Source organism: Carassius gibelio, chromosome B13 (assembly GCF_023724105.1).
Source record: "Carassius gibelio isolate Cgi1373 ecotype wild population from Czech Republic chromosome B13, carGib1.2-hapl.c, whole genome shotgun sequence".
Lineage (NCBI taxonomy): Eukaryota > Metazoa > Chordata > Actinopteri > Cypriniformes > Cyprinidae > Carassius > Carassius gibelio.
In genome coordinates, this window is record NC_068408.1 from 24,485,582 (window position 1) to 24,497,802 (window position 12,221).

General features: G+C 35.0%; 1 protein-coding gene across 1 annotated transcript in view; it reads left to right on the plus strand.

Annotated features, from left to right (window-relative positions):
• The window catches only part of LOC127970366 (calcium uptake protein 1, mitochondrial-like), a 71,242-nt gene that overhangs the window by 11,087 nt on the left and 47,934 nt on the right, over positions 1-12,221 (plus strand). The window contains exon 3 of the mRNA XM_052572911.1: positions 1,417-1,597. Coding sequence (XP_052428871.1) covers positions 1,417-1,597 — 181 coding nt within the window. The remainder of the gene's footprint in view (positions 1-1,416; positions 1,598-12,221) is intronic.

The window sequence follows — 12,221 nt, forward strand, 5'->3', positions numbered from 1 at the left end:
GGTGGCCTTTCGGTTTTCAGTCTGTGCAGTCATTTTCTCTGTGTCTCATTATATTGAGTTATTGAACAAACCTTCAAACACATCCCATCAACACAACAGCAGACCTTTTTTCAATTACTGCTTTTTGTCCTTAAGATATTGACCCTGTAGCACTCTTCAATGACTTTTAGTATGAGGTACATCTCAGAGATAAATAGACATTGACATTGTTGGATCCCATGTGTAATGGTGAGTAAAGTAGATTTTTTTTTTTTTAAAGAAAATATTTGAGGGATTTGCCTAAGGAAAACTCACTACGGTGTCAGAGTGTTGTTATGCAGTTGCTTATGTGTTCCTTATGTGTTCAGATTGATTTTTAACCCATTGCTATTAGGGCTGTGCAATAAATCGAATGCGATTTTCATGCGCATCTCATCAGTAAATACGCTCCTTTAATTAGAAGTATATCTCCAGCATGTGCATTCAGATCAGGGTTGCCAGGTTTTCGCAACAAATCCTGCCCAGTTGATTCTCAAAACTAGTCCAAAACTAGCCCAAGCGCGTTTCCAGAAGGTTCCACGGTAAAAATTGCCTCCCGGGGTAAAAATATACGTTTTTTGGCATGGTTAGCATTTTAGGGGCAAAATATCATGTTATTGGTATTGGGGTCGCTTCAACATGCGGAAACTGCAGACTTGGCAACACTGGTTCAGGTGGAGCGCCATTTACTACACAGAGCAGTAGTCTACCGACAACTAACACAAAATCGCTTTCAAAATCAACAAAGAATCGATTTTAAAATCGATTTTGTGTAGATTGTCAGTGAATTACGGCTCTGTGTAGTAAATGACAACCAGTGTTGCCAAGTCTGTGGTTGTTTTGTTAGGATTTGTTTTGAAAACCTGGCAACCCTGTTCTGAACGCACATGGTGGAGGTATACTTCTAATTACAGGAGCGTCTTTACTGATGCGATGCGCATGAAAATCGCATTTGATGTTTTGCACAGCCATAACTGCTATGTGGTTGCTAGCTGGACTAGAAGTGCATCTAGAAATGGTTTAAATTACTTTTTTAGTGTAATCTATGGGTTTTTAGTTATATTGTCCAGCAGAAATTGTAGGTCTGATTGCTTAAAAAGAATTGTAAGTGTACACATGACAAATATTGTACACAGTTTGCTAGATTAAGTATATTAGAATGATTTCTGAAGGATCATGTGACACTTACAACTGAAAATTCAGATTTGCATCAAAGGAATAAAATACATTACATATATAATTTTTTTTAACCATATTTTTCATCTAATAAATGTGAGCACAACAATTTTTTCGAAAACATTTTTTTTTTAATGATTTGAACTTTTTCCGACAGTGTTGAGTATTTCTGATGTATACTTTTCAGTGTGACTTATCTGCATGCTCTCTTCTGATTGGCAGAGCATATGCAGAGGCAGGGTCTTCAGTGAAGCATGAGGAGCAGATAAAGGAGGAGGAGAAGGATGTGGCAGAAGAGGTGGAGTCAGACGACGCTCTTGAGTCGAGTAGCGGTGGGGAGGAAGATGAGGCCGGCTCAGAAGGGAAGAGAAAGAAACAAAGAGTTGGCTTCCGTGACCGCAAGGTGATCAATTCACAACATTCACATCATCTCAATCGCATCATGATGAGGTCAGGTTCATCCAGCCGTTATCTGATGCATTCATCTGGCTTCACCGTGTGCAGACAAAATGTGAACTCATCACATCTAATCAGCATGCAAATCCACAGTCACGAAATCAAACTGCATATTTCTGAATTGGGTTTCAATCTCATGTGTGTCATCAGTGGGAACGTGGCAGAGCGACAATAACAGAGTTAATGAATTGCAGCTGACATTAACTTTGGGGAAAATGTGATATTAAAACAGCATCTGGGACAGGCAAGTGTTGATTAAGGGAAAGAGCAGAAAGGATGAGAGAAAAAATAAAATGAATGACACTGTTGTTTTGTTCAGTAGTTGATGTGTTCCTTTTAAATGGGGCACATAAAAAGGCCTTTTGACAGCTTTCAATTTTGATATTTGCTGAATTACTTTTTTATTATTTTGATAAACCACTATTTCAACCAAACAGTATCCAAACAGTTACTGTATTTAAAAGTGCTTCAAAAATAAATAAGTTAAAATTAAACTAAATAGTTCACCCAGTTAGGCTTAGGTTTGCATGTAAAGCAAATATGGTTCAGCTTCCATTTACCATATTTAGGGCCAGATTTACTAAACAGGGAGAATTAGTGTTAGACACAGCCAGATCATTTTCATAATGACCAGCACAATTTTCCCAGCACAGAACAAATTACTGCCTGCTTTAAAGGGTTAGTTCACCCAAAAAAGAAAATTACCCTATGTAAAAAAATTGAAAAAAATGAACCCACCCTCAAAGCATCCTTGGGGAATATGACATTCTTCTTTCAGATGAATCTAATCGGAGTTATATTAAAAAGTACCCTGGCTCTTCCAAGCGTTAGAAAGGGAGAAGGTGGGATTTTCTTGTTAAAAGTAGTCCAAAAGTACTCAAATAAAACGTGCATCACATGGCTCTGGGGCATGAATAAAGGCCTCCTATAGCGAATCAATGCGTTTTGGTTGGAAAATTCTCTATATTTAAAATGTTATAAACTTTTTTCCTCACTTCTGCTGACTATCGTTCATGCAAGCCGACCTGGCGGATGACAGAGGGCACATGTGTTGCACACGCGCTGGTGATTCGTGACGAACGCGGAAGTGTAGAGGAGAGAGAGCAAAGCAAAACGCCGGTCACAAATTAGAACAAAATAAGGATTTGCAAAGAAAAATGTCAAAGACTTTTAATTATATGCCAAGAGGAGACTGGTTTTTCTTTGCTGAAGTGAGGAAACTTAGCTTCCTTTGCTCCTGTTAGCAAACTCACGAGACTAGCATATTTCTCAAGAGGCGCACATGTGACGCATACGTCCTAAGTCATCCACTGGAATGGCTTCCGAAGTGAGAGAAGGTATTAATAACATTTTAAATATAGTTATTTCTCTTACAAAAATTCAGCGATTCGCTATAGGTCTTTATTCATGCCCCAGAGCCATGTGAGGCATGTTTTATTACGGATGCACTTGCTTTATTTGACTACTTTTGGACTCTTGAACAAAAACTCCCGCCGAAACCCATTTTTAATTTTTAATATAGTGTAACTCTGATTGGATTCGTCTGAAAGAAGAAATTTATATATACCTAGGATGCTTGAGGGTAAGTAAAACATAGGCTAATTTTCATTTTTGGGTGAACTAACCCTTAAAGACATGCTTTTTTGGCCATTAAATAATGGCGTCAATACCAGTCATTTGACGAGCACAAACATTAGATAATCGTGTTGCGTGATTCATTTGAATACTTTCCTCCCATAAGCTTAGCGTCTGAAAGGGAAACTCTTACAAATGAATATTCAATAAGGTCAGGTGCAAAAATAACTGTTAGTTAGGTGCTAATTCTTCACTGCATGTTTTTAGTTAAGTCCTGACCGTTCTATTTTAACGCCAAAAGACGGTTTGCACTGGTGCAAGCTGTTAGTAGTTCTTTAAAGGTGCAGCTTAGAACATATTTCCTTGAAACAGAAGCTCTACTGTAGGATGCTGTCGCAGTCAAGGAGGAATTCCCCCTCGAACAATCAGAACTGTCTGTCCAGTAGCGCCACTGTTATTTGTGTTTGCTAAACATTTTGTAGATTTATGTTGTTTATTTTGATTGTGCTGTACGGCGTAAAGAACTGTGTAGGCCAAGCCTATTTATCACCATAATTGGCTTTGGCTTTTATACATCTTTGTGGATGATGGTTGTTCACTGATTGAGTTTCATGACATGGTTACTTAGTCGATGTATTGTGGTTGTTCTTGTGTCTGCGTTCTTTAAAAAAAGGACAGAATTTATCTGAATGATTTATTTTTGCTACTCTGTTTCCTAAAATAGCAGTGGTTCGGACCTTTTTGTTTAGAACCTAATCATCACATTTAATCATAAGCTGAGAAAGGGAGTAGGTATCCTCTGAAATATGGATGCAGTATTAAAATAAACAGCATATATCAAACCAGCAGCACATTAAGAGTGAAGCTGATTCGCTGTAGGATGGTGGGGCTCTGTCTTTGATGGATGAGGCCATTCATCATGCAGTGGGGTACGTTAGACGGCTGTCTCTGTTTACACAAGCACTGCCCTCCAGGCACGTCTTCAACCAATAGGGCTCATTCAAACAGAACCAATTTCTGTGTAACATATGAAGACTCGGCGGTATATCCTTGTAACATACAGTTGTAACCATATTTGGTGAACTACTAAAAATAGCAAATATAATGCTCATAGATTAACTACCGAATCCAAAGTGATCTGAAATGGGCATCACCACATAATATATATTTACATATACATATGTATATAGTTTATTCCGCTCATATTTCATGATTTAGTCCCACTCTGTATTTTGTTAAAATGTTATTTTTGTTGTGTTTTGGTATTTTCCCAGAATTATCAGTGTAATTTTTTTTTTTGGAGTGTCCCCATCAAAAAGAGTCATTTTGAAGTATCATATTGGTAATCTTCTTAAAGCACTCGGAAATTGGAATATTATTAGAAGAAACTAATAAGCAAATACTTTTTAATGGGTTTAAGTCATTCCATCTCATCCCTGTCCCGTCTGAATGAACGGAAACGCATCTCACTCAAAACTCTCATCTAGTTTGAATTAGTTTTAGTTTTATTAGGTAAAATAACTATTTATTTCAGAATGAGTATGGATCCATTTAATCCTGGTTCCTTGTTAATTTACATTTGGGTCAGATCTGAAGTCTTCTGAAGTGTGACACTTTGTTTGAGATGCACTTTAATTTAGCTTTATTGATATTTTTTGTAAGATATATATATATATATATATATATATATATATATATATATATATATATATATATATATATATATATATATATATATATATATATATATATATATATTTTTTTTTTTTTTTTTTTTTTCATTTGTCCTAAATACAATTTAAACTATGGCTTCATTAACTGTAAATGGAAAAATAATTATGGACTATTAATTAATTCATGTAGGAACAACTTTGCCAAGTGTATTGCATTATGCTTACATTTTAATGGCTATAATGTTTTTATTTAGATATTCTGAGACAACAATCAGTAAACTATTCATAGGTGATTCCCCTGAAAAGTGTAAACATTGTGTCATAGTGGTACTAAAACATCACTCTGTGACCCAGCCACAGTGACTCCAATGGCTTCAGGTTCAGGGCCATCTGTTAGATGGGAAACTAGTCAGGAAGCCCATTTGAAAACTATCGTTGAAGTTCCATTTGGTGCATAAATGACGCACCTGAGGTTAAAACTTTACTGATTGTGTAGAGGTAACTATAAATTAAATTAATAAAACGACCTACACTGGTACAAAAACACAGTTGAGTATTACATAAACATTTTCTCCCCTTTTGCTGTACCGCTTAAGACCTTTGTGCATGGTAAAAACCTTTTTGCATATAAAATAAATAACATTGTTTATAAGTTATCATACAAATAATAATCTTTTTTCTGCAGTGTTAATTACGGTCACACCTTTGGACTTTTTTGTTGTGTTTTTATCCATCATGTGTTCATTGACCCAGTTTCTGTCTCTCTGTGATTACTTTGGTTATATACGCTGAGTCCCAATTCGCCTACTTATACTACAACCTAAAGGTATGTACTTTTTTTGTGAGGAAAAAGTACATACTTTTGAGTGTGTAGCAAAAGAGTATGCACGTTCTGGGACATACTTAGATGACGTCATGCAACGTGAACGCCTAGTTACGCACACCACAACTGTTAACGTTTCATTCATTCTTTATGTCCAATAAAATTGTATTTACTATTCCCATCTTTTTTTCTCATCGTTTTTTTTTCACAATACATTTTACAATATGTTCTTCTACCAAGTTGAGGAGTCAAGAAGCAGGGCGTCGTCGTCATAGAACCTAACGCAGGTCGTTTGTGAGGCGGCTGGTTCTGACGTTCATGTGCAATGTGTGTAACGAAATAAAATATAACTTTAATTAGGGTTAAACATTTGAATTCTTACACTTAAAAGCTGAGGGCGCATCTCCGCTGCTGCATCCGGCTGCCATGTTTACATCATCGCAAAGCTCCTCCCTCCCGCACGCAATGGGTTGTGGGCAATATTAGCACTTAGAGTGTGCATTGATCTGCACTTCGAATTCTAACCGGAAATAGTAGACCATCCGGGTATCTTTGGAATACTCTTTTCAACATACTACAATTTGGGACGTACTAATTCTAGTTTCGCATACTATTTAGCACGGATAGTATGTGAATTGGGACTCAGCGATAGTTCACCTGTGTCTTGTTAATCATCCTCACCTGTCTGTCCCTCGCTAGCTTCCCTTCCCTTCAGTTTACCTTTGTCTGGTCTACTATGTCCATACATGTGATTATTTCCTGTCTGTTTGTGGATTTACCTTCCTGTGGATTAATTAAAGACTATTTGCCTTCATCTTCTTCTTTGTGCATGGGTAACACTTTAGAATAAGGTTCCATTAGTTGATGTTAGTTAACTACTTTCGTTAACATGAACTAAGCAAGAACAATCCTTCTACAGCATTTATAAGTCTTAGTTCATGTTAATTTCAACATTTACTAATGCATTATTTAAATCAAAAGTTGTGCTTGTTAACATTAGTTAATGCACTGTGAATTACCATGAACTAACAATGAATAACTGTATTTTCATTAACTAACATTAACGAAGATGAATAAATACAGTAATAAATGTATTATTCATTGTTTGTTAATGTTAATTAATACATTAACTAACATTAACTAATGGAACCTTATTCTAAAGTGTTACCTTTGCAATGTTCTCTAGACACTGTGACAATTGCTAGTCGACTAGTATTTTAGTTCTGTTTAGTCAACTTTATTTGACTAGTCTTGCACATCCATAATGTTAATATTACCTTATTACAAAGTCATAAAATAAAAAAATACTAAAATTAAAGTATTATCCGCCACTAAATAAAAAAAGAAACAAGAGACTTTTTATCTCACAATTATATGATTTTTTTTTTTATCAGAATTGTGTGATATGATCTTGCAATTGCAATTATAAAGTCTGAATTGTCTGATAGCAACTCGTAATATTGAGAAATAAAGACAGAATTGTGAGATATAAACTAGAAAGATTATATCTAGCAATTCTTACTTTATACCCAAAAAAGTTAGAACTGCAGTATAAAAACTCGCAACTGTGAGAATAAAATAAACTGCCATTTCTGAGAAATATTTTTTTTTAATACTTTTTATTCAGTGATGGAAATGGGCTTCTATATTAAAAAAATATCAGATGAATTACTTTTAAAAAAAAAAATCCTTTTTTTTTTTTTTTTTTTTTTGCTGGAATCCTTCAGAGGGAAATAAAGAGCAGCTGGTGCAACACAATTAGAAATGGTTTAAAGTTAACAAATTTAACAGACAGTATTGTACTCTTATTTTGCTCTTATATCTGCTGTTTTGCAATATAAGTATCTGTCTGCTTTCTCCATGAATGTAAAACCTTAATTTTAAAGCATCAACACCTTTTTAAGGATACCGATTCAATTTTCCAATTCCATTTCCTTAAGATGTCTCTCAGGATTTGAAACAGCCAGTGTTTTTTATAGCATAGCAAACTCTCAAAAGATCAAGGAAAGTGCCGTTTGTGTGGATGTGTGTTTGTGATGTATGCTGCTAAGTATGTCCTTGCTTTGGTGCTCGTGCATTTTTTTTTCTCTGTTCCCCTCATTGGTGTGCCAATGTCATCTGGCATCACTGCCAGCCCACGGTGGGTGCCATTTAGATGCCAACCTGTCTGTTTCTATGACACATAGCGTTTCCCTCTGAAACAGAGCAGGAGCCGTGACACATACCCCCACAAACACAAGACTCTTTGTGTATGAATGATGACATACAGATGGCAGTTAGTGCTGTAAAGGGCGACCAGTGTGCAAGTTGTGCACATTTGCTCTCACTAAACATACAGGCAGCGTGCATCATACTCTCCTTTTATTATTTAAGAGACATATGAGCGATATTCCTGGATCAGTTTGCAGCTTATGCTTTGACATAGCACATGCTCATCTGCTGAAAGATTGTTTGTTGTAATGGTATGTTATTTAACTTTCTGAAAATGCAAACTCATGTAATCATGACCTTTAATATTTCAAAACAATGTATCACCATCACTTTAATAGAAAAACGATATTAGCATTTCTATAACACTTTAGTATAGGGACCAATTCTCACTATTAACTAGTTGCTTATTAGCAAGCCTATTATTAAAGGGTTAGTTTACCCTAAAAAGAAAATAAGTCTGCGTTTGACTCACTCCCGTGGCATCTTAGGTGTATATGACTTTCATCTTTCACCCCACGGATCCATGTAATACACTTATTTTTATGGATAGGTACTTTTTATTTAACTTCTTTTGGACTGAAGCAATGCAACACCTACTGACTGCAGTGATAGAGCTTAAAAAGATCAAAGACAGTTTTTAATATAACTATGATTCGTCTGAAAGTCATATTCAAAGTGTCTTGGAGAGGTGAGGTGTCCAAGTCTCAACATCTAACTACTGGGGTGCCTCAGGGCTCAGTTCTTGGACCACGTCTCTTCTCTGTCTACATGGCATATTCTATCTGTTTTCTTTTTATTTATTATATTATTTAAAATCCCATGCTATGTGTACTGTGTTAACCTTACTGAGACTTGTTATAGCACTTATATATCATTGCTCTTTTTGTTGTTTTTGATTGCTTCCACTGTGTTCATCTGTAAGTCGCTTTGGATAAAAGCGTCTGCTAAATGAATAAATGTAAATGTAAATATACACCTGCTTCGGGTGAGTAAAACGCAGCCTAATTTTCTTTTTTTGTGTGATCTAACCCTTTGACATATTCGCTGTTTATTAGCATGATCATATTTTACATCCCTAATCCTACCCAATACCTAAACTTAACAATTATCTTACTAACTATTTATAAGCAGCACATTTGGAGTTTATTGAAACAAGTTGTAGTTAATGGCAAGAATTGGACCTTAAAATAAGGTGTGACCAGCATTTCTTAGAGGAAGTATCAGTACTTGCAAGGCAAGCAAGTGCGTAATTTTTTGTCAGATTTATGTGCGCAATGAACACAATAAAACACTCTCCACATCTCAATATGATGAATACAAAGTCAGATACAGGAATTTGGGGAAAAATGGCAGAAAAGTCAGACCTGGTCAGTTGAATGACAATCTTTCTTGTGTAGAACATAAGATGATATTTTGAGGAATGTTTTGACTATTTTTGTCTATGTATTGAAAGTCAATGGCAAGGCAGGGCATTATTAGGCAAGGGCTCTACATGAGTTTTTAGCACTTGAAAATTACACTTTACACGGCATCTTAAAAACGCACCACTTATGGTGCAAAATCCTGAAATAATGGTGAGCCCAGTACAGTGACCATGTATGTTCTTCTGATGCAAGTATAAACTAAAAAAAATAAATTATAATTAGCAGTGGTGCGCACTGACCTCAGGGTTTGATTGACAAGTACAGTTTTACATTACAAGCATCACTTACTGCAGGCATTCAGGCATTTTCCTAAACTCCAAATTATCATCACTTCATCTTGCAATTACAGTCACTTCTGTTGTCTAATAGCGGCAAGCAAACTGACACTCAATTAGCTTTGAAAATTGCATTAATTAGCCTACAGTAGCCTGCATAATGAGTCACTCGCAAAATGGGCATTTGCAAAAGACAGCCAGATAGTGGAAAAGGAAGCGTCGTCAATGGCTGGATGAGAATGATGAAACTGACCTCTATTGCTGCTCATTTTGATGATCTTTGTTCAAAAATACAGACACATCCATCACAATAATAGATGCAAACTGCAGTAATGGCTCTGATTTAAAAATCAGAATCTCGATTAATGGTTGTCAATCAGTTAAACATTTGAATGGCATGATATGATGAATAAATGGCAAAAAAGACCATTTAAAATATATTATTGATGCCAAAAAAACATTTAATTGTCAACACAAATATAATTAATTCATATAATTGAACATAAACCCACAGTTCTTTGCAATCCATTCAATTAAGTTTGTCAGTCTCGCATGATCACATGATGCAATTGACAGTTATTGTCTAAATATTTCTGGACATTTTCATGCACCAGATAAATTATACAGAGATTTACTTTCAGAGCAAACCTGCAATGGATGATTTTTCAGTTAATATGTGCCATGTCGCCTCAGGCTATTAATAACTTTTAGGCTGCTCTTGATTCAGAACTCAAAACAAAATTGGCTGCTGTTCTGCCACTGTTGCTGATATGACAGCCATAATTTCAGGTTATTGTAATGATCAGAGTGTTAGATTTAGTTATGTAAATGACCAGTATTGGAAGGCCTATGTCTATCTAGCATTCTTTATTATATTTTAGTATTATACTATTTATTCAAAGCAGCCTTACATGAGATAAATTTGATCACAAAGGGCTAGATAGGTCGCACATTTTACTAATGTATTACATCTTCAAAGCTTTTCCACTAATGACTATTTTACATTTTAAAGCCAAATGGATATTGCCTGTTGGCTATTTAAAAAAGGGGTGAGGTTGCGTGATATTTCCCACCCTGTCTTCCTGTTTCAGTTAAAATTATGTCGACACACTGAATAAAGGTGCATGTTTCAGGGTACTTCAGTAGACCTTTAACTATTTAAATTAAATTGTTAAATATTTTGGTTTAAAAAATAAAAAGTAGGGATATGCCGGTATCAAATTTACCTGTTGCAAAAGAACTATAAAGACCAATATGTATCACTTTACAGTAAGACCTCATTAGTTAACCTTAGTTAATGCATTAACATTCAAGGCAAGGCAAGTTTATTTATATAGCACATTTCGTACTCAATGGTAATTCAAAGTGCTCTACATAAAAAAAACTAAAAGAAAATCATGAAGAAAAATAATTACAAAAATAAAACAAGCAATTTAAGAACTTGAAATATGAAGATGATTTAAAAATTGACTTAAAATGAATTTAAGACAGTTTAAAAATAGAAAATGATTTTACATAAAATACAGTGCAATACATAAACTATATTGTAATCAGTTCGGACATCACATAGTGCTCATTCACTAAACAATGAGCAATAGCTACATTTGCTATAGAAGTTATTAATCTTTGTTAAAAAATACAAGTCATAGTTCATGTTAGCTCATTAAATAACACAGTCGCAACTTTCAGTTTTAACAATGTGTTATTAAATATTGCAATACCTAAGATTAATGAATGTTCAGAATAATTTTTCATTGCCAGTATATGTTAACTAATGAAGCCATAATGTAAAGTGTGAATGAACAATGAAGGATCAAAACACTTTCAAACAATATCTATGGCATTTGTAGTCCGGATTAAAAAAATACATGTTTGAAGATAAATAGCCTATTAAGTCAAAATATTTCAGTAGTTGTAGTTGGCTCTGTAATAAACACCATAGGGAATACACAAATCTGATTAAAATTATTGAAATATGGTTTAGAAAGTAGCAGCTGCTTTATTTACGGGGTTTACAGGGTAAGGGCTGCATTTTAGCGCCATCTGCTGTCAGAGAATGAATGTGCTTTCATTCAGTGCGTCTCTTACGTGTTCCTCCATGTGCTTCTCATGCGTGTTTGTTTACATCATGGGCGCATACGCTCTTTCAAGCAGCATACAGTGGTGTTGTGCATTTTGATCAGCTGATGGGAATACTATTCTTAATATGCATTCCAAACTCTGAATGATTAGTAATGTATATTTATTCACGGTATTTAGAAGTGCCCACGATGTCTTAAAAAAAACATATAATTACTTTTGTGCCACAACAATTGCATTGGTGAATCATTTTATGTGTCTATTCATTTACCCAAAATGATTCATTACAATCTTATATGAGCTTGACAGGACATTATACAGGGGTAAATACAGCACACCAGGGTAAAAATGGCAATATAATTTGGTTACGCTAAAGGCTACTTGGATAAAGTAGCTTGTTATTACTGTAAAAACTACTCCGTTTTAGAAACACCTGCACTACTGTCACACTAATAAAAATGTTGTTTATATAGTATAAAAGAGAGTGTTAGGTAGTTAATTCCCAACATTG